General features: G+C 43.1%; 2 protein-coding genes across 3 annotated transcripts; one reads left to right on the forward strand and one right to left on the reverse strand.

Annotated features, from left to right (window-relative positions):
- Nucleotides 1-868: 868 nt before the first annotated feature.
- LOC144128497 (F-box only protein 8-like) lies at nt 869-15,625 on the reverse strand. The gene is made up of 7 exons (XM_077661936.1): nt 15,366-15,625; nt 15,042-15,119; nt 13,406-13,535; nt 11,941-12,067; nt 9,063-9,181; nt 4,587-4,771; nt 869-2,000 (listed from the first exon to the last, which is right to left on the reverse strand). The coding sequence occupies exons 1-7, from the start codon at nt 15,397-15,399 to the stop codon at nt 1,801-1,803; spliced, it is 873 nt and encodes a 290-aa protein (XP_077518062.1). The 5' UTR covers nt 15,400-15,625; the 3' UTR covers nt 869-1,800.
- A 169-nt stretch (nt 15,626-15,794) lies between these two features.
- Nucleotides 15,795-21,525, forward strand: LOC144128500 (steroid receptor RNA activator 1-like). Of its 2 annotated transcripts, none has more exons than XM_077661940.1 (6): nt 15,795-15,851; nt 16,137-16,313; nt 17,905-18,062; nt 19,517-19,625; nt 20,729-20,799; nt 20,860-21,525. In XM_077661940.1, the coding sequence occupies exons 1-6, from the start codon at nt 15,833-15,835 to the stop codon at nt 21,115-21,117; spliced, it is 792 nt and encodes a 263-aa protein (XP_077518066.1). In that variant the 5' UTR covers nt 15,795-15,832; the 3' UTR covers nt 21,118-21,525. The 2 variants fall into 2 exon arrangements, with proteins under 2 accessions (XP_077518066.1, XP_077518065.1); XM_077661939.1 differs by having other exon boundaries at nt 16,137-16,319; nt 20,860-21,281.
- Nucleotides 21,526-22,924: the final 1,399 nt, after the last annotated feature.

Raw genomic sequence — 22,924 nt, forward strand, 5'->3', positions numbered from 1 at the left:
TGGCAATGAAGGGGCGCTGATCGACAGGCACCCTTAGAGTTACTGTAAAAGTACCTCTAGGTACCCTCTTGAAATCTGCGCCAAGGGGCGAGCGCACGTCAGGAAGCTCGTGGCACGGCAGCGGGAACGCTTATCCCCTGCGCCCCGCAGGATCACCTGCGCGCTCGACGTGTGTGGCACTCCGACTTCCGGCTGGCGGGGCTGCCACGCCTCACGTCCGAGCAGCTCTTCTTCGTGGCGTACGCGCGGGATAACTGCGAGGCCAGCGACCAGGTTCACCAGCGGCGACAGTGGCTGGATCACGGACTGCTGCCGCCCGAGGACCGCGTGAACTTCCCGCTGGCGCAATTCGACGCGTTCGCCCGCGCCTTCACCTGTAACCGCACGGCGCCTATGGCTGCCAATGGACACTGCGCGCTCATCCGCGCTTCCAGAGATGCTGACCACCGCGTTGCAAAATGACTGCAGTGCAAACCTTGACCAATGTGCGAACTATACTGGGATTACTCCCTTCGTTTACTTTGTTCTCCAATAAGCGACTTTTTTTTTATGCTAGCGTTGCAAAAATGTACAAAAGCTGCTGCCTTATATAAATATTATTACGTACGGATGCCACCACACCTAGTGCACAGAGTGACCTGAAGTCCACAGAGTATGAGGCATTTATGAGACAGCACCACTACTAGCCTCAAAGTGCTGGTATTGCCTTTGCAGTGGCCTAAGTGCACAGCTCAACAATGCTCTTCATGCCTGCAGGAGCCTGATCATGTGCACAAGTAGCAGATCTTCTAGGCTCGTTGACCTGCCATGTGCAGCGAGCCGAGCTTGGTAGCGGCACGTTCTACACATCATAAAGAACAGCACTGAGTCTTGTTCCTTGAACAACCTTTATTCATGCGAGAGAGAACAATGTCCAATAAATAATAGATGTACCTGCTCTAGACTAGCAAGTTCAGTTCACTACAGTTGTTTGACTAGCTCGATCTGCAAAAGCATGCTTGACAGCAGATGCCACGGTGGCAAAAGCAAGAGATTAAAATGAAGCTAAGTGGGCAGCCCAAGGTCACTGTAGGGTAGTTTCATTATGTGCATCGAGCTGTACAAATGTAGCACGAATGCCTTTGTTAAAGTAGTTGTCCAGTGCATTAGTTGGAGCATTTATACTCTTCAAATGGTATCTCGAAGATATATCTGTCCAAATATGGTCCAGATCATGACATAACCTCACCCAGTAGCCTGCTTATTACTCAAAGTCCAACATTCAATTTTGGCAGGCATTTTCCTAGTACCTGAGCAAGTACTTGAAGTGAGCAATGCAAGTGAAAATTGCCAGTTTTGGAAAATGTTAGCACAATACGTGTTCACAGATAAAATGCTTGATGCAAGCACATAACTGGCATTAGTTCCAGTGGCAGAGCATTTTGCATGAGTAGTGAGCAGAAAAATATCAATTAAGCATAGCTATTGTGTAAAATGACACTTTGATCTTAGCCCAGGGGCTGAGAAGCAAGCTGGCACTACTATAAATGAGGCCTAAATCATGACAATGTATTTAGTTTGCCGCTTAACTTCTTCAGCATGCGAAGAATACTCTCGCACTAAAATCTTACTAAGCATATGCTATGCGAAACTGATGAAACAACACTACGGCTGCTATGTGTCACAACCATGCACAGAATCAGGGGAACACTGTGCAACAAAGACTATGACAGACTGATGAGACCAAATACATGAATTTCAAGACGTCATGCGTAAGGGTGAGAGGTAACGTTAACAATGGATTTCTGGTGATGGGACGGCTCAGTCCTCGGAGTTTGGGGCAACATGTCCGCGCAGGTATATGTCATCGTAGAGGTGCCCATAGAGCTCGTCGTCTGCTCGGTGGATGGCTTGGCGGACATTCCGTATGAACTCGCGCTTGGACATCTTGTTCTTGATGTGGGGACTGCTCAGGTCAACCGAGAGCATGATGAGTGAAAAGCACAGGATGTACACCATGTCTGCAGGGACAGAAGAGACAGCAGTCAGTGGGACTTGCGACACTTCCCAAGGTAAACCAAGTAGACATTGATGCGGACACTCTTAACAAAATGCCTACGCTGCCTGATATAGTTTATGATGGCTAAGTCATGTAATCACAGCTGCGTTTAGTGCCTGCAATGTTATTGCATTACCAAAAGGAATCAAGTCAACAAAAACAGCGCACCTTGGTAAGGAGTTGCATCACTATGTGCAGACAGAGCTAGGCAGTGGCACCAAAGAAGAAAACATCCTTTCATTGACCAAAAAAAACTTGTGTTCTGAGCTAGATTCAAACAAAGGCCACGGGAAAGCTTTTCACTCTTAGCGTGCAAGATTCCAGAAGCTTTGCAAGGGGTTCACCCACAAAAGCATGTCACTGCCACGTATCACTCGTGCTTCTCGAAGCCCCAGTGAGGGTTAGTACAAAATGACATGCTAGGCATTGGAAATCCCAGTCAAGGCAGTAGGCATAAAGTTATTAAAGCCTCTGATTACAATTTCCACTGATGGCAAACTTCTTTTCGGGAACAGATGTAACCAGAGCAAACAAGAATGCCAGCTGCTTATCACTCTGCAGCACGTCACTCACTTCTCGCGGTCTCAGTGATGGGCAGCGCAAAATGCGGTAAGAAGTAAAAAGAAGTGCAGGACGCTGCCAGCCACGCTACTTGAGCTTTGTTACAGTGAAAGATGCTTGTCTCTACTTTTGACTGACGACGAACTACTATACTCGGACATGGATATAGCCAGTGCAAACAGGCGTGTCTGCTTTGGCAGCACTGCACTCTATGTATGAAAAGAACCCGGATTTATTGAACTCAGAGGGGATCAGTATCTTTAATACTTGGGACGGACGGTATACTAGTACAGTGTGCAAAGTTTAATCAGCTTAACTTTGCTAGTTCATTTTTAATTGCTTTCCTGTTTTAAGATCGTGCAGCAGTGTTAAAAAAACCTTCAAATTGAAAAAACAGTTAAAAAGGAACTGCACTAGTATATTGGCCGTACCAAGTGGTATTGATGCTGTGCACCCCTATACACAGCCATATTCATGCCCAAAATAGCCAAATTTTTGATATATTTAAAGGGCTGCAAATCAAATACAATTCAACAAACGCACATTCTGAGACCATATGTAGGCCAAACGAAACTGCCGTAAGTGGAGTAGTTTCTCCAGAATTGTTCCCTGAAGTAGGTGATATCAACGAAACTACAGACTTTGTCATCTGCAATGCAGATGATGCAGATGACGAAGTCCCCTCACCTCATGCACAGTTGATAATGCAGCTACACTTGGTGGTGTGCATTGACTGACAGAGTGTACAGCAAGCCTACATTATGCCGTTTGAACAACAAACATGAATGCTCGCATTAACGTAGCCTAAAAAAGAACATTCGCTCAGCCGAAGAGGGACCCCCGCCTTAATGGCACACTCGCTGCAACAGTTCCATCACAAGAGAAATATGGCAGCACCACCTCCAAGAGTCACCTTTACAGTATAAAAAAAAAATAGTAACTGCCGAACTGCCAAAGGAATATCAAGTGAATGAGTGCCAGCCTATTACAGTCAAACCTCATTAAAGTGAACAGAATAAACAATTGTACAATATTTAAATATAGCCGAAAATGTGCAATATAAAATCTCGCCAAGAACGAAATTTAGTCAGTGAAGAGATGACAACAGGAAGTGACCTTTTCCGAAGCCTTAGCGCTGTTTCAAAGCCGCTCGCAGCAAGTGGCGGCCGCAAAAAGAAAAAAAAGTATGCCAAACGCCAGTTAGGATAGTCTGCACGCGGTGGAGGCAAGTCAAACGTCAGCAGCTAGGATGGTCTCCCCACTGGTTTCCCAAGCAGCTGGTGTCGTGTGAAAAATAAGAAGACAGAACGAAAGCTAGCACCGTTTTTACCACCTCATTGACAGCCGACGTGGGAACGGCCAATGGAAGGCTACAACCGATGATCCACGCTGATTTCTGGGCAGTATCGAGGGATGCGAGATGCGCAAACAGGTGCCAGCTGCCTAGCTACCAACTGTTCACACTGCTATATCTTTCGTGACGCTGTAGGCAAGTGCAAGACAAAGCATGAATCGCGGCACGAATGCTTGCTGCCTGCCATCCAAGCGGGCACAGCTTTGCGCTTGGCAGTTAGATATATCCGTTTTACGGAAAACCGCGTTCAATATGTAAATTAAGAATTGCACGACTTTGTTAAAAATATTTAGGAAAAACACGATATAGCCAATGATTCGTACTATCCGTGTTCATTATATTGAGGTATGACTAATGACTCCAGCAGTGATTACAAGCAAAGAATGTTTGTAATGAAGTCGGTAGACCCAGATTCGAAGGCATTTCAAATTTCACGGCAGAGTTAGCCTTAAATCAGCCCAACGTGCACCTCAAAAAGTGTGGAGCACTATCTTAAATTCTGCATTTTACACCAGAAAAAAAATCTGTTCCAACACAACCTATTCTGTACCATGGAAACATCACCGAATTAACCTCACTTTTCAAAAGAGAAGAAAAAAATGCCACAGGTGTGTCACTAGAGTAGGCACTCACCGGAATTGAGTCCCAGGTGAGGGTTGCATTTGCAAAAACGTAGCGAGAACTTCTCCAGCAGAGCTCTGAGGTAGCTGTTCTGGGTGTTGGGTGCCTGCAGGCTTTGGAAGAAGCGCCGCAGGGCCTCGGGCAGCAGTTGGTTCTCGAAGTTCTGCAGCTCCACCAGATGGTCCAGCACTTGGCGCCTGCAAGTGGCACACCCATTGGCACCAACACTTCTTGCACATCTTGCCTTGCAAGTCGCACCAGAGGCACCATGTCTTTCAACAATACCTTTGACTTAAATAACCAAAATACATTGCCGATACTTGTGAAGCAGGCGACTGGGCCAACACCGAGTAGTAAGGAAGTGAATCAATCCATTCACAGATCAAGCTGTTCCTTCCGATCTGATACTGATACATCTTTCCTGTACTCTGCACAGTTGAAAAACACTGAGCTAAGAGTGACCCTCCTGCCCTTCAGAAGTGAACAGTGCAAAATTAACATTAGTGGCCGATTTACAAGTAGCAAAGTGCATAACAACACCACAGGTGCACTTACTGCCACCGAAAAAAGGCTTGCACATTAGTACTATAACAATAAAGAAGACAAAAAATTATGTGCCTTGCGCTCATATGCGCCCAGTGCTCAAATGCTTGACTTAACTACGACGGGACACTACTCTAAAGAGTGAACTTTCCAACTGTTTGCTTGTTTTCACTGAAACTTGCAGGGCAAGTTTATATTTCTTGGACCATCTCAGCTAAATTTTATTATTGTAGCGCAAGTATGCAGAACGTCATGCCAGCTATATGACAAGGACGACTATGCTTGCTTAAGAAGATTATTATTGATAAAAGGACAATTTTCCCAGTTTTTGGTTATGTGGCCTTGGGACTGTCCAGAGCACACAACTGCAGAATTATTTTGCTTAGTTTTGATATTTATTACAAGAATGCTGCTGTATAAAGGAGGAGGAGGGAGACTTTAATGAAACAGGAGAGGTCTACCTGGTTGTTGGCCTGGCATGCTACTCCAGGCTGTATAAAGAATGACACCTTAGGCACCACAGCACTTCGAGGCTGCAGCAGTTGGGTCAAAATTGCCACACGTAAAACAAGCTCAAGGGCTATAGGGTCTACTATGAACAGCAAATGCCTGGACAATATAGAACCCATGAAAAAAGCTTTTAAAAACTTTTTCGGTCACCAAGATGTCCAGCTTGGAAACAAGGTCAAATACACTTTTTGCGTGCACCTTGAAGTGGAGGCCAGTTGCCAAGGAGAAGGGAGAACCAATTTTTAGGTTCTAGTTCTCTGTTGTTGCTGTTGACAATGCTGAGCAGGGCCTTAGGAAAAACACAACTGGTGACAACATACCCTAGTAAAATCCAATATCTGGCCAGCCCCATGATAGCCTACTGTATTGTATTGGCTTTTATGGCGCATAAGCAATTCAGACCATCATGTGCAAAAACATCCATGGTAGCCTACCTCATTGCTCCACACAGTTGTAAATGTTATAAGAGTCTATGATTAAGAAAGAAGAAGCAACAAGGGAAAGCCTGCCGGTGTTCAACTAGTAGCAAGTTTCCACTGGCCGAAATTGAAGTAACCAAAAAATCTTCAAACATACATACATTGGGCATGAACAGCAGCAATGCCCATACGCTAGCCATATGCTAATTGGTGATGAAATATACTGAGGGCTGCACAGCTCAGCAGGGCCAAGATGTGACAAAGACATGGACAAGTGCCAACCGTCAAGCTGTCAACTGCACTCTTATGTTTATTTCCAAGCAGCAAAGGACAAGAAAGAGTGAAGGCAACACAATGAGAAAGGTGCACAAAGAACAGAAAAAAAAAGAGAACAAAGTACTAAAGCGAAGGCTGGATGAGAAAATATGAGGAAAACACAAAGAAAAAGTGGAGCATGCATTAGCATTAGTGCTCCCCCCAGATAAAGCAGCCGCTGCTGCTGACGGGTTCTCACCATGCGAGCAGGTGGCACGATCCTCTCTGTCAATCACCATGCGAGGCGCAATACCCCTGCTCCACTCTCCCCCACCCACCACCCACTGCCTCCCACCCTCTCTTTGTCTTCCCTCTTCCTCTCCACTTTGTCACATGTAAACCAAGGCTTGAGACAGATTGACAAAGAGACAGACAGATTTTTCAAATATGCAGGTTCTAATACTAATACATTTAATTCGACAATAGGTGGGGCAAAATTGGTACAACTCCCCACAAAGCCAGATGCAAACACATCACCCATGTGGGACACCCCGAGGAGGACGCATTGCATGCCAAAGGCATAGCGAGCAAAAAAAAAACCATCTGGGGCATGTAAAGAATGATGCAAAGCAAGGCAGCCAGCAAACACAGGAGACAAACAGCAAGAAGCGGGAAGCATAAAAGCAGAGACAGGCAGCACAAAGGATTGGCAAAATTAAATTGGGGGAGGGGGGGGTTCGAAAACTATTTATGAAAGTGGGGAAGTGGTAAAAAGAGGAAAAGAAATGAACACAGAGGGAGGGGGGGGGGGAGGAAAAGGAGAAGTAAATGCAATATCTCTTCAGGGCATCTCACTTAGGTGGCGTGTGCATGGCTGGCTTTGTGTGGAGTTGCATCACATGTGCAGAAGGCTCACACCGCGTTCTGTTGCATTTTTTGTTTTTTGGTGTGAGTCTTCCCCCCCACATTTTTCTAATCTGGTGCACTCTACTCCTTGTGTTGCCTTCCCTGCTTCTCGTGCTTCACTACTTAGCAATGAAAGTGCTCGTCCCTGCCCTGTCATGTGACTTGGTTCTGCAATGCTATGCAACCCCTCAGTGCGCACATCTTTCTTCAACAGAACCAGAAAAAAAAATCAATGTGACATTGGCCCTCCTGCCATTACAGAACACAGCCAAAGCACAAGTGCAAGATTCTTGCACAAACAAGAAAAGAGCACGTCTGGAAGCCACATGTTAAAGGTTGCATGACTTTAGTCATGCAAACAGTTAGCCACATCTACGTGTATGATAATTCATTGCCAAAACTTCTAAGACTGTGACCCAGTGAGGGCGCTGTAGGTACTGTGTATAAATAAATATAAATAATGGTACATTCAGATCTCGTGCTACAACAGCATACTGTCAATGAAGCTAAAAGTTTTCACAATGCATGTGCATTCTGCCAAGTGCCATACGAGTATGAACATTCTCTGGGTTAATGAGTTAAGCATCTTTATCAAGACCTGTGAATCTACCACCAAGAATTAAACTCATTCTGATATGCTACAGCCAGCAACCAAACATATGATCTTTTTCTCTCAACTCCACCATGAGCAAAGAGCGTGATGTCAGCCAAAGCAGAGAAAACAAAAGCTTGTGCTATACTTCACGAAAACTTTTGCTGGCAACAGAGTGGAAATTACGGAGCCGAAACACACCCTATTTTCCTACGCAGCAAAATGTACTCCCCACTTTCAGTTATTTCTCTGACAACATAATATATTGTCAATAATCATTATAAAGCACATTTCTAACACAACTGCCAGCTCTCAGCATTATAAAGTCAAGGAAAAACACTTTTCTTGATTACAATGAATCTGCTAGGCACACCTTGCTACAAGAAACTCTTATAGATCGCGCCAGCTACACCAATGACGAAGTGAGGTTACAGCACAAAGAGCAATGGCCCGGGCAGCCAGGCAGGCCATCCTGTGACTGAACTAGGTATTTGCCAGACTGACACAGTTACGAATGCCTCGCCCCTGTAGCATTCCCTTTATTGCCAAGAAAAGCTGTTGTCAAGTATGGCACATGCTTCCTGAAAACCCAGCTGCAAAAATGTTCACTATAACAATGCCAGAACGGCTAATTGGGCAAGCTGGTATGAATTGATTGCTACGGAGTAGCGCGCAACTATGACAGACAAGAAAGGAGAGGACATACAACAAAGCGCTGGACTATCAACTGAGGTTGATTCGGAAAAAATTTCTTTTAAACATCGCTGTTCTGCACGTCAAGGGTTAGACAACACGTGGAAATGGTCAAACGCTCTTTTTAAAACATCACTGTTCTGCAAGTCGACGGGTTATACAACATGCGTTAGCAGCACAACCTTGACTTTGCATGCGAAGGAATTCACTTTTATTGACAGTTTTTGTAAAATCTTGATTGACCATTGCCACATGCTGTATAACCCCTTGACTTGTAAAACAGTGACATTTTAAAAAGAGTGTTTGACCGTTTCCAAGTGTTGTCTAACCCCTTGACGTGCAGAACAGTGATGTTTAAAAGAAGTTTTTTCCGAACAAACCTCAGTTGATAGTCCAGCATTTTGTTGTGTGTCCTCTCCTTTCATGTCTGCAGTGCTGCTCCGTAGCGATGAACTATAACAATGTGTGCTTGTGTTGTCATTGCTCAGTCAAAGCCAGATATTAGAAAATCTTTTCCTGCAAACCGGAAATACTCAATGCCTCTTAAGCACCGTATACGCTTGTGCCTACCTTGACTCCAGGTACAGTCGAGTTTGACGAGAATTCAGGCGCTTGGTATTGTGCAGGAACCTTGCAATTTCAATGGGGACATCTTTCACAAGCCGCTGAGAAATGAAGTATTGCATTCCCTGCAAGGTTGCACGAAGCAACTCACGTGAGCAGCGCAAGGAAAAATGTCCCACAAGATCAGTTTACGCAATCTGCCATGAGAATCTAGAAAAGAACAAATAACGGTGAGAATGTGCGGCCACCGATGAGGTAATTGGTCTGGACTGGCTTAGCTTCACTTGGGCTAGGTAATCTTCACAAAAGTGCAGTACACAGTACAAAGGCCCTCAGCGAAACAACAAAGCTAAATCTACATGTGTGACCCACAAATTAGTCGCATTTATTTTTATTTATTTATTTTATTTATTCATACTGTTAACCCTCTGCATGAGGGTCATTACAGGGAGGGAAACATATACAGACACAAGTGCAATTCTCTTCGCTAAAAAAAAGAAACACTCAAATGCACAGAATTACAGATTTGCACAGCAATCTTCCAGGAACGCATTCACACCTATCACAAATTTTTCTACATCTGTTTGGTCCACAACGTCACTTGGTAGTTGATTCCAAATTTCTACAGCATCGGGAAAAAAGGAGTAGCGATAGACATCAGTACGTGTAATAATAGGTTGTAATACCTTCATGTGCAACTCATTTTTCACCGCTACCTCAAATGCAATTCCGCAAAGAATAATTATCTTATTTGGTATACATAGTGGCAAAACTCAATAATACATTAGACAAAATTAGCCATTTTCAGCCAATAAACTTGCTCATGCCATGTATACTTTGTAAAGGTAAATCTCTGTCTTCGGCAACTAAGATGCCAAACTTTCTCGTTAAAGGTCAACTGCAATGAAATCTTTCGCCCTATACAAGTATCCTCTTTTAGTAGTGTTAAAAACAAGCTCTCAGTGGTCTCAGTTTCCTTAGTCGGCATTAAATCCACTGGGCTGCAACTAAGCTATCTAAATATGCAACACGCCACCAGTACATGCATTGTCTGCTACAGAACTTTAATGTCTGTAACAATAGTACTAGATCTCTTGTCACAATTAGTTTTACGACATACCCAGCACATTCAGAGCCATCCTAGCATAAGTAAAATTTTATTGCAGTTGGGCTTCAAGGTGGGGTGAGATCTGAAGCAGTGATAATAAAATACCTATGCTGTACAAGTAGTATTTTAACCTAAATTAATGAAAATTTACAGAAATGGCCCCTAAAAGGAGTACTTACAGAAAACTTAAAATTTAGAAGAAACAAAGCAGCGAGCATTTTTAATTGTTTCTTTCATTTATTTTTACACAACTTTACTGTTTTCTCTAAAAGGGCTCTTCACACAGCTTTGAAATTAGATATGCATAAGGGCCCATACATCTCGCACTGTGGAGCTGTGGGCCTAAAATGAAAACTTGTTTTTGTGAATTCACTATACTTTTCACTGCATCACATTTTCTCTTTCAGAACTTTTTATGCAATAAGTATATATGCAACATTATATCAACTATTCACCATAGTCCTAATTGTGTCTTAGTCACTACTGCTACAGGTGAAAAAATTTCTATGAGCTACTTCTCGTACTGCTCGAGAAAAGGGCAAGCACAATAAGCATGTTTTGAGAAAAACGAGCTTAAAGTCTTTGAAAGGTGATTATCCAAAATATTTCTTGGTTACACTGTTTCCCATTGTTTGTATCAGTACAGCATCTTTATTTGTTTCCTGTGTCTTTACTGAGCTGTTTCGATGAATCCATGAATTTGAAGATCTATTACGCATCTGAATATGTCAGAGTAGAGATGGAGGGTGACTCAGGAGTGAGCACAAACTCCTTGAGCAACCATTCTTCCCAAATGGCACCATCAACAGATGTGTGAACAGTTTTCACGCTTACAAATGTTTATGAGCACTTGGTCCAAACTGTTTAGTTGAGTACCTAGCTGACATTTTCTCTGACAGTAAACGTAAGATAAAATGAGCATTAAGCAAGTGTACCAGTTCCAATGACCGACAAAGCTAGATGAATAAAAGTGAGATATTGCATAGTGAAAAGATAAAACTTTGGCATTAAACAGAAAAAATTAACAAAACTGGGTGTGACAGAGTTGGGCCATGCCCACTTTTCTACCGCACACTATGTGAAAGAAAGCGGTAAAAAAAGTATTTTGTCAGTGACAAATGCCGACATGCTTTAGGTAATTCAAAAGTAAAGAAACTTCTCTATCAAACAAGCCTGAAATTTTAAAATTTGGCTGTTCGCTCGAAACAAAGTCTCACCCAACCTTCGACATTCCTATGGTGCAGTGCTAATGAAATTAAGCAAAGAACTAACCTGACACCTTGACAGAGCCGCACGCCCACCACTGGCCGATTAGTAGCTCGCAGAAGCTTCGCAATATTGTAATCCATGAATGTTTAATTAAAGGCAGCCATTTGTGAAGGGTAACCCACAAACTTGTACTATGTTAACTTCTATATCTGTCATCTACTAGCACTACGATACTTGCATTAGCAGCATAATGCAAGCATGCTAAACACTAGCTCACATTAACTTGACAGTTATTTGCCAGTGAAAGAAGCGATGTTGTGTATTAAAAACCCTACCTTTTCAATAAATATACAGAATAGTAAGTATAAAAAGAACGCAGCAACAAAATACATGCACCAGTTTATCAAAAGATTGAACATGATAACCTGCTGCTAAGCTAAGTTACATTAAAGAACAATGCAGCAAAAATGCAAGGAGCCTTACAGGATCAAGTCCCAGTAAAACCTCCGGAAATCGTCCCTACGTGCTTGAAAAACTGGGACCCGCTGCTTTCAAAGTTTGCCTCACCAGTTCCGCGTCTGCGTTGAATGTGATGGTTCCTTCATCAAGCTGCAGGTACAGCCGCCGAAAAGAGAAGCCCGGTTCCTTAGGTGCGCCATAGATGCTGGTGTAGCCCCACTGGCTGATACACAAACTATGCAAAAGGAATGCAACAATGAGCCAGAAATGATGTATCGTGCTCCAGACAGAAAACAAGCACATTGATCTTGATAACTATGCATTTATACTTTCGTTTGTTTTTTTGCACCACATTACTTTGGCTCAAGTCACCAGTGGATCAGGCACCCACAAGTCAAAACAACACACCACACTCCTGTCACGCAAAGGCATCACAGCTGCCTCAAAATTTAAAAGTAACTGGTCGCCCTGATCACTGCTTGAAGGCGCCACCATGCATGACACAAGTATAACGACGAGAGGCACTTGTCATCAACAGTAGACATTTTGTACCAACCATTACAACTTTATGAAGAACTTCCCCTGGCACTCCCTACAATGACTCGTTCTCCTAAAAGTGTCCTGAAAGCACTGACACCACTGTGTATCACTGACTGCATGCAGGTGCTCATGCCGGAGAGTCGAGGGCATCTTCAGGTGTTGGAAATCGCTGTCCGCACAGGTTCATCATAAGAAACAAAGAAATGCACTGCTATGCCAATGCACTGCCATGGTGCAAGAGGATTCCCCACAGCCCAGTTCTTGGCAACTTAGATTTTCTGAAGGACTGTCGGTTCAGCAAACGCCTCTGCACTATTCCTATCCACTGCCTTCTGGTTTTGTAAAACAACCATAGCCACATGATTACTTGCTGAGAAGTGGTTACTGGAGATTTTTTTTAACGCGCATTGGACCCTAGACACTTCTTAGCCGGTATAGGAAAGCACAGGCCAAGATATCAACCGCACCATACCACAATCAAGAGTATGCATGACAGCTCACACACTCTCACAAAGCACTTTTCTTCAAGAATTGTTATTAATCAGAATGCTGCCCCACTTATTCCAATGTAGTCACTCAGCAATGAGTAACACAGAAACAAGCAGAAGTTTGGTTGTCGTGGCCTCCCTTAGACCTTGCTTACACTGGTCCTACACAGGCTACTACGCTATACAACCCAATGTCTCATAATCAGCACACATATCCCACATACACATGAGCAAAGGGCAACTGTTGCCTGTTCGGAAAGACTACCCTTGAGTTAGTCACCTGTGCCAGAGGACTTCATCTTCAAGAATTGTTATTAATCAGAATGCTGCCCCACTTATTCCAATGTAGTCACTCAGCAATGAGTAACACAGAAACAAGCAGAAGTTTGGTTGTCGTGGCCTCCCTTAGACCTTGCTTACACTGGTCCTACACAGGCTACTACGCTATACAACCCAATGTCTCATAATCAGCACACATATCCCACATACACATGAGCAAAGGGCAACTGTTGCCTGTTCGGAAAGACTACCCTTGAGTTAGTCACCTGTGCCAGAGGACTTCATCTTGGGCAAGATGGGCCCACACACAGGACGCCAAGCAGAGGTCTGTGGCATTCAAGTGTGACAGCACAGCCAGGCTCAGCTCTGGAGGCCAGCTTGCCAGGTCTGGAAACCCTGTCACACAATGATTCATCAGCACGCACGCATTAGCTCCTACAGGTTTGTATTTATCGTCTTCAAAAGTGCTTAGAAAAATTTTCTACTCGTCATTGAGAGTAAGTTGAAAAGCTAAAATGCTTTCTCCCAAAGACACAAATTTTAGGTAGCCACGATTATTGTGTTGAAGCCTGCCTGACAGCCATGCAAGACAACTACAGGTCATACTTAACGCACATGTGACATCTTATTGAACCTCACATCTTATTGAACCTCACATGCCAATCAACTCTGCTGCCACAGCAGCAAGAGTGCACAGACCATGGCACCCTCTACGTCCCTCTTCCCTAACTTTAAGCAATCATTTTATTCCTCTTCTGCCGCAGTGGCTCAGTGGTTATGGTGCTCAGCTGCTGACCATAAAGACGGGTTCGATACCAGCCGTGGAGGTCAAATTTCGATGGAGGCGAAATGCTAGAGGCCCGTGTACTGCGCGATGTCTGTGCACGTTAAAGAACTGAATGTGGTAGGAATTTCTAGAGCCCTTCACTGCGGCGTCCCTCATTGCCCGAGTCGCTTTGGGACGTTGAACCCCTTAAACCTAGACCTAAACCTTGCAAGAGTTTTTTAACCAAAGGTACGCGTTATCACATAATGCGCTTGTTTTTCCTCATTTGATTTGCTTTTCAGAGTCAAAAACAACTTTGTTAGTCAACTGTAATTAACCAAACAGAACCTCTTCTCAGTTGACACTGTTTCTTAGTTCATTCGCTTTACTGAAACTTTCTCTTCTGTATGTTTTCTTAGTAAGAGCCGAAATACTTCCAAGCAGCACTGATAGCCACATCTTTGAGGCACTTCGTTCTTGGTACTGGCTCAACCATTTTGAAAAACGGTCCAGGGGAGTGCTGTTGGCAGTACAGGGAGAAGGCACTTCAGCACATGTTGAAATGAAAAGCCTAACACAGAAACACTTCTTCACATATGATGGCACAAATGTGATGCAGCAATGTATCAATACCAAGAGTTTGGTGCCAAATTTTTTGTACCAAAGCTTTGCTTTCTTCTCGGGCCAAAAACTGCCAGATAAATTACAGCTCTCAGAACTGGTGCTGTGTAAGCTCTCCATCCAAGATTAGGAGTGAAGGATTATTAAGCTTGCACACATCTATGATAAACCTGGCTGCTAGCACGCTCCACCAAGAAGAGTGAGAGGCTGCCAAAAACAATGCCGTGATTAGAAGCGCAAGCTTGAGTCCTGACATTTTTCTTTCCTTTTCTGTTGTACGACCTGATAAGCATGTAGAGATACGATACGCTAGTTTTCTTCTGCGCAGTTACGCCACTGAAAGTGTTGCTTGCGCTTTGGCTCCATGAATAACAATGCCACATCTACTTTATTTTAGCTCTATCGCTACCGTTTGCTTTGGGGGTCAGTCGCAGACACAGCGCGCACGAAAAAAACCTCTGTTGCATTAACCGTGCGCCAAAGCCTCCCAAAACAGCGGACATGCTAAAACTTACCTTCGGTGTGGTCATCCTCGTTACCTTCGCCGTTTTCTTTAACTTTCTTGAGCACTTGTCCCATCGACAAACGCTCACCTATGAGGAACAAATACGCGCGGCATGCGTTAGCGATCACGCCACGCGTGTTGCAGAGTCGTAGCTCACTACTGTCCACGCATCACAACAGACTCGCGTAAAGCTGGATCGCAGGAGCTCAACAGCGCTCATATGAGAAACATTTGCAGAGAAGAAACAGAAGTCGCGATCAGCAAGCACTCGACGAGCCGTCCGCGACTGATTGAACTTCGCGAATCGATGCGTGACCAGACCGCGCGTACTCACCAGAGGACGAGCTTTGTTGAAAGTTTTTACGCATTCATGATCCAGAACAGACAGGCCTGCTGGAATATTAATCGGGCGTTCTTTCCATAGCAGATAGCTAAATTTTGAGGCCAATCATTGCTGACGGAAGCGAAGGACTCGTGAGGAGTCGCTCGCGTTGCTGCCTAGTTGCCGCTTACGAAGATTACTCTTGTCGTCAAAAAAAAATTTGTTTGCGCTTCATGCGCTGCTATTTTTTAGAATTTCTACAATAAATGAAATTGTTGCTTGTACATCACAAAATTCTAGTTTATTGTGGTTAATAATTAGTGTATAAATCTTAATTGTCGCTAATATATAATATAATAAGCTAAAAACTGCTTATTAACATGCAACACAATATTAAGCGTCTTTCTTTACAAAATTATACAATTTTATAGCCGGATTAACAAACTAGACAAATAAGTACATCACGTGTCAAAACAAGTATGGCGGCGCTCAGGCCAGGTAGTTACCTTGTTTCACTTTCAGTTAAATAAGCCGGTTACTCCTTCTTCCCCCTCCTTTCCGGGACGTCCCGTTTACGCCGTTTAATAAACCTAATTGTCGTGTGCCGGCAGATTCGCTCTGTTGGCTGCAAACGGCGTGGCAAACCCATTGGCCCGTGCAGTTGCTTTCACATCTACGAGCTGACAGGAAACTTAATTGCCATATGCTGCACAGCTGTTTCGAAAATGCGTTACCGGTCTAGCTTGTCTTGACACTGGTTTTATTATTGTGTTGTTTGAATAGGGAACGATGACAAGGCGTGGAACGACCCTCCGGTGTTCGCCTACACGGGTGTGCAAGGGACGCCTGCCGCGGCAGCGCCCAAGAGAAATTTGCTGAACAAGAGGGTTCCGTTCCCACAAGATGGTCTGAAATCTCAGAGTGCTCCTGCCTCAACTAGCACGGCGCTGCCTCCATCAGGTTCAAGTAACTCGATGCATTCTTGATTGCCGATGTCTGTGCTCACTTTTGCCGAGAGCGAGAAAAAAAAAAAAACGTCGCCAAATCATTTGCGCCATTCATTCATTCATTCATTCATTCCTCAAAAATTGTACAACGGGGTATGGCTTGAGTTGAAGGCAATAAGATGCGAAGTAAAGACAAAAGTCGGATGATTAGTTTCAGAACTGATACGAAGATGAAATGTGCACATGGGCTGCACATGAGCAACGACGCTCTTGACATCCACTCGCTGGTTCGGAGCAACTGTTTTTTGCTCACCAGGTAGGATTGCAAAAGTCTGCGTGTAAATTCGAAGTAAGCCCTTCTGGAATCCGCTGCATGGAAAAGCGATCTTTTATCGAACCGATCCTGTATAACACATCCTCACCCGCAGAATAAAAAATAAAGTTGTTCTGTTACCAACAGTGAAGTTAATTGGTCATAAATTCGATCATCAGCCCATTGATTGAAGGCAGTTTTGATGCATGGAGGAAAGGTCAGAACTTTTTGAGTGCTGTTGGCAATATGTAGTCAGCAGTGGTATCCAATTTTTCATGCCTCTAGTTGCACACAGGTGGAATGAACACTGCAGTTTGAGAGTGTTGAAGTTCTCTTGCAGCTGTGCTTCTGTTCCGTTTGTGAGGAATCTTAATCCAGTGTAAGCAATCAGCTATGCTCGACGAACAAGAAAAGTTTCATATTACTGTTCTCTTATCCTGTCCAGCATCACAAGATGTCACATATGCAAAGCATTGTGTGTCTCAGGAACAGATATCCAAGAAGCTCAAAGTTGCTTATATCATATGCAGCGTGTCCCACTCTAAGGGAGCCTTGGTTTTCAATGTCGTATTTTGTTGCAGATTTCTTATTCTGGTAACATCTCACAATTAAGTTTCGTATTAAAAATAAACTGTGGCCACACTGCGGGAAGTTGGAAGGAGGGAGGTAGCAGGTGGAATGTAACATGCTGATGTCAACTCGCGCGGAGTGGCCTGTCGGCAAGGAGTTCTTATGTTAAGTGATTACAGAATCTTGGTGTGTTGCAGTCTTTCACAAAGAACCTTTTTGCCTCTTTTGAATTGGCAAGACAACTTGGAACTGACACAGTTTTTTTCGTTGGATATGGAGCAAACTTTACCTTGCTGTGAGAATGATAGATCAGATCATTCTTCCCAGTAGTCCAATCTCAAAGCAGTTGCGGCCTACTTGGTCCCAGCAGTTGAGCCTCCCATCAGACATTCTTCTTTGAGGTCGTCTCAAAAGTGTGCATAGCAAAATTTCATAGATATAATGAACAAGTTTAGTAAAAAGTAGGATGAGATCCAGGCAGCAGGACTTTTTGATATCAAATGTGGTTTCCATTATCATTGGACAACCAAGAGAGCCACTGCCTACATATGTTGTAATTGTCTCCTTTTTCTCAATGTCCATGCTCTGCTTCATTCAGGACTGTCTCTGTATTTCAGTCTGACATTTTTTTTATTTCATCTTTGATTGGGGCACTCTGTATTATAGTTGTACCTTCACAGTGGGTGACTGTGACCGTGGTTTCTGTCTTTTCTGTGCACAGGCCCTCCAACTACTCTTGTAGAAGCTACTAAAATTGCTGATACAAAGGAAGTCAATGACACTTCAAAGGCAGTGGATGCCTGTCCTCCAGAATGTCTCAAGGACGAAACTTTTAACCACCTTGACAAGATTGTTGTGAAGTGCTCTAAAGATATGGAGGTCAGTATAAGTATGCTGTTTTTGTCTTGTAGTAGCTGATTGAGTGTGAAAATTAAAGTGGTATAAGACAGTACTGTGCTTATTTATCTCCGCACATTTTTGTCTCGTGCCTAACTCAAAACAAAATTCAAAATTCCATCAGCATTGTTTTTGCTTCTCGTTATTCAGTTTTCTTTTTTGTTTTCATTACAGCAGTGCAACTGCTGTCAGAAGACTGCTGCTTTTCTGTATTTCTTTTTTTCATTTCACTAATATTGCTGAGATAGAAAAAAGTAGATCTGGAGGCATTGCCTGTAGTGTGTTGCTTGACCTCACTTAAGGCAACTGTCAGATCAGCATTGATGTGTTCTTGACAGCGGGTGATGCAACTATTCAACCACACATACATAATTATTTCATGACGGGTAGGAATTTTGTAACAATATTTTTGTGGCAATGAGCTGAATTTGTCAGCTTCTTTACACCTCTCATGAAATTTGTTCACTAAAAGCTTTCCGTAAAAGCGCGTGGTCAACATTTAATTGGAGCATGTACACCGCAGCGCGGGGGCCTATGGCTGCTTAGAAACATGTTTAGGAGCCAGCTGACAAATTGGCTGCCTATTCATCGTGTTTCCACCCTCTCTTTTGTGTGCCATTTTGAAAATGCCGAACCAGTAGTGGAGAGATGAAAAATGTTATCATGGGCAAGCATATGCACCAACTCGCAGCCAAGTGTTTATTCAAAAGCCTTTGCCTTTAAATGCATCCAAGCAAAACAGCGGGTGAATTAGCACAGTTGAGTCCAGCACTTTTTACATGGAATCTCGTGCAAGTTGGTGTTAGCATGTAGTTTCCTTCATCCATGTCATGTCTTCTCTGCACTGTTCCATCCTCGTTAACCACCAGCAAGCCCGTTCATCCATATTAGCAAGGCAGAACATATTTTGTGCAGTTTCTCATTTGTTTGGCCTTGTCTCACTGTTTTTAATGTGCTGCACAAATATTTATGTGTTGCTCAAACGTGACCTTTTGTACTGCATTATTTTAAAAAATTGGAATGATGAGTATGTATCACTTGAAGTCCAAAAAGTGCACAAGGCTTTGGTGAATAACATCAGCATGCAGTAGAGATGTGCTGCCATCTGAACTGCCAATACACCTTGGGCCTTGGCGAGTGAAAACTAGCATGTGAAATGAATTGCCGTTTAAAATATAGCTGCAAAAGCTTCAAGCCAGCAATGTCTTTTCTGTTTTACTGGAGTGTCATGTGAGAATGCGTGCCAAATTATACCGTAGTATGAAATTACTAGCATAATACTTGGAGTAATATTGAGATGAAAATAAAGAAAAGGGAATTGCAAGAAACTAGAAACAGTGTGTACCACAAATGAAATGTGCAACAGCTGCTTTTTATGCTTCGTGGGAGGAATGTTGTTGATGTGTGGAGTGCTTGCTCTGTGTTTGCAATTATAGAAAAGAAGACAAGATGATGTGAAAAAGCGCCTAGGAGTCCTCAAGAGCTTCTGGGAACAGGGAAAGCTCAGCTTACCAGTGCAGCAACGACTGCGTGAATTAGCTTTAGGTAAGTTTGTAGCTGTGTGTTCAACCTCAAGTTTATTTAAATTCAAAAAATTATGCATTTAGTGCACTTTACACACCTGCATGGTATCTCAGTGAAGTTCCAAAATTCTGTGCTTCACTTTTTTTTTTTAGCGAAGTAAGTTCATGATTTTGGCTGCTGTGGTTTATGAAATAATCAGACATATCATTGAACACCTTTCTGGTTCTCGTCATTTGGCAGTTGGATGAAAGTGCCCCAGGAAAAGCATATGTGTCGTAGTTCATGTGTGCTGGCACACATGCTGTCTCCTTCACTTTTGTTAGAGCTTGAGCTCTCAGCTGTGCTGTGTGTTGTGCTCCCTTCTCCGTTGCTTCGCTACAGTTTGTCTTCCGTTCTTTTTTTATTCTGTTCATCAGCCAAGCATTATAACTGAAGTGACATCACCACAGATGTGGGATGCGAGAAGTCTATCTGCAGCTGATGGATTGAGTGATGTGTACGGTTTTTGCACTTGGACAGAGCAAAGACATATATGCATAGTGCAACAGGTGTTCCCATAGAACCCCTTGTATTCCACCAACGCTATCTTTTTACGACAGCTCCCATACAAGCCATGGGCCATAGAAGGCCATGCTTTCTGTCAAAGCTACATTCTTCTGCATCTACTACATCTTCTTTATATTTTTACATTGCTCCTCCCACATCACCTTGGTCTTCCAAACACACTTAGATGGCACTGTATTCTGTTTTCATTCTATTTCTGTTTGGTTAATGGGGGCTTAACGTCCCAAAGCGACCCTAGACTATGAGGAATGCCGTAGTGAAGAGCTCCGGAAATTTCGACCACCTGGCGTTCTTTAAAGTGTACTGACATCGCACAGTACACGGGCCTCTAGAATTTCGCTTCCATCGAAATTCGACCACCACGGCCTAATTTCTATTTTTGGCTTGAACAGAAAGCCACAGATGTGACAAGCGCAGAGGTCCATAAATGAAGATGTTAATTGCTTCTTACACTGAAATCTAACCTTTGCCTACGGCCATACTTCTTTTTTTTTCCAATAAAAAAAAAGTATATAGAACAGTCACACAAGTTCTCTTTCTCAATTTCTTTCTTTCCACAGAGCTTCTGAATGGAAACCATGTGAAGGCAGATTCTCTGCATGTCTCACTTATGGTTGATTACGCGAGTGAGGTAAGTGCCGTTGTGTTGCTATCATCTGTCACTGTGTGAATATGGCACGCTATCTTGCAGGTCAGTCAGTGGATGCTTGGCATTAAGCACCTCATCTTGGCAGCTCAGACCTCACAAGAAGAGCCAGCTTGTGATGATCAGCCCTCACAAGAAAAGCCAGCTTGTGATGATCAGCCCTCACAAGAAAAGCCAGCTTGTGATGATCAGCCATTACAAGAAAAGACAGCTTGTGATGATCAGCCCTCACAAGAAAAGCCAGTCTGTGATGATCAGACCTCACAAGAGAAGTTTGACTGTGATACGGAGGGGTCCACTTGATGTCAGTTGAAGCAACAGGAATGGTCACCTTGTGTAGGCCAATGCACCCTGGCCATTTTTATTTCAAGAAAATGCTTCCATTGCCTTTGCTTGCAAAGAACTGAGCAACTTCCTTCTAAGAGAATGCACTGTTTTGATAAATTCTATTCTGCCAACAAATTGCACATTTTCAGCCTCATGTTTGCATTGCAAGCATGTATTGCTCATGAATTTGTTGTAAAATTCAGGAATAAATGTTTTGTAAATGCGGGATTACAGTACCTATATAATTCTGGGTGGCCTCTCTGTGTTGTTTGTTTGTATAACTTGCTGCACACAATGTCTTTTTCAGCCCCATGTTTGTATCAAATGGCACTTGAGACAGGTAGCCATGCTGTGAATTCAGAAATAAAACTCTTGAAATGCAAAGTTAAGCTCCCTGGAAGTAACTTGCTTTTTTAACTCTGTTGTCAATGAGTTTGCCTTGTGCCATGAGTTTCATAGTTTCAAAGAGGCTTAAAATTGCACCGCATTGCACTTTATCATGTCATGTATGTTTGCGTGCTCTTAGTTAAAAACCAAAGAGATTGTGCTAGTGCAGAGGCATTGCAAGTTTTAATTCTCACTGTTTTCTCTTTTTTTGCTTAGCTTTTTAATAGAGGTGAAACAGTCTCCAGCATGATTTCATATCGTGAATCTTTCCATATCTACAGCCCTTGATAAAAATTTTTACAGAGTGATATCAATTATGTGAGGAAATGTTGCCAAAAGCTTCCACTTTCGTTTTGGCGGCATACACCAAATAAATGCTTAATAGTCGAAGCTGTTCAGCAGGCAGGAAAAAACTTCACAGGATGGGTACCACTCTGGTACGGGAATTTTAGCGACGGCTCAAGATCAGAATTAAACCAAATGACATGGTTACATGTCGCACGCATATGGGCTCGACAACGTTATTGGGTGCTGTAAAGGACAGAGTGATGCTAATATAGTTTCTGCATACACTGCAATCATGTCATACGGTTGAATTCTAATCTTGAGCAGGTGCTAAAATTCGTGTTGCAGTGCATTAACACTACTGTGCGGTTTTTACCGCTGCGCATCCATACCTCTTTACCCTTTGCTTTTTGAAACAATGAAATAAATAACAAACTACATTTAGTAAGGCCAGTTTTAGGTGAATAGAAATTTTGCACACACCAAGTACATTTAAGGAAGTGAATCTTTGCCATCGTATAGGGCACACACAGCTTACACATAACTTCATATTGACAAAATAAGACAAGCCGCTATGAGAATCAAGTAGAAATGAGTTAACAGTAAACCATGTTTCAATTTCATGCAATGGTAGCAATGCTGCTATACATTTATGCGTCTGTGCCAGTTCTTTCACCATATACACAATGTTGTCGCTGTCATTGTACCTTTATTTGCACATTCAATCATACGCTGAGTGAGCCCACTGAGAACCTGTTCAAACCTGCTTGTCTAATTTTTTGTTTTTAATGTTTGTGCCATGATCATATGACCTTGTGATGTCATCACCCTTTCAACCAATTGACAACTAGCGCAGGACACGAAATTGCATGATATGGAAGTCTGCAGTGAGTAGATGGCAACTGAACTGAATTCAACTGAATTTTTTTAATTGCAGAATGACCAGGTCATGATGACCTCACAGGGTCAGGTGACCTTGTGACGTCGACGCCCTCTTGACCAATCAGCGACTTTTGTGGCCAATGTAGGACGCGAAATCACATGAGGTGACGTCTAATGCTGTTGCATTAACATGAGCACGTATCCGAAGACAGAGGACAGTGCTAGACTT

This window comes from Amblyomma americanum, chromosome 4, assembly GCF_052857255.1.
Source record: "Amblyomma americanum isolate KBUSLIRL-KWMA chromosome 4, ASM5285725v1, whole genome shotgun sequence".
NCBI classification, from domain to species: domain Eukaryota; kingdom Metazoa; phylum Arthropoda; class Arachnida; order Ixodida; family Ixodidae; genus Amblyomma; species Amblyomma americanum.

What these genes read in the sequence shown, in the direction of transcription:
- LOC144128500 (XM_077661939.1), top strand. An exon ending in AGTGCTCTAAAGATATGGAG is followed by an intron (nt 18,063 to 19,516) that starts GTCAGTATAAGT and finishes TTGCAATTATAG; the next exon opens with AAAAGAAGACAAGATGATGT. An exon ending in TGGTTGATTACGCGAGTGAG is followed by an intron (nt 20,800 to 20,859) that starts GTAAGTGCCGTT and finishes GCTATCTTGCAG; the next exon opens with GTCAGTCAGTGGATGCTTGG.
- LOC144128497 (XM_077661936.1), bottom strand. Translation starts at nt 15,399, where the DNA reads ATGCGTAAAAACTTTCAACAAAGCTCGTCCTCTG. An exon ending in TCAACAAAGCTCGTCCTCTG is followed by an intron (nt 15,120 to 15,365) that starts GTGAGTACGCGC and finishes TGTTCCTCATAG; the next exon opens with GTGAGCGTTTGTCGATGGGA. An exon ending in GATGAAGTCCTCTGGCACAG is followed by an intron (nt 12,068 to 13,405) that starts GTGACTAACTCA and finishes CCTTTTGCATAG; the next exon opens with TTTGTGTATCAGCCAGTGGG.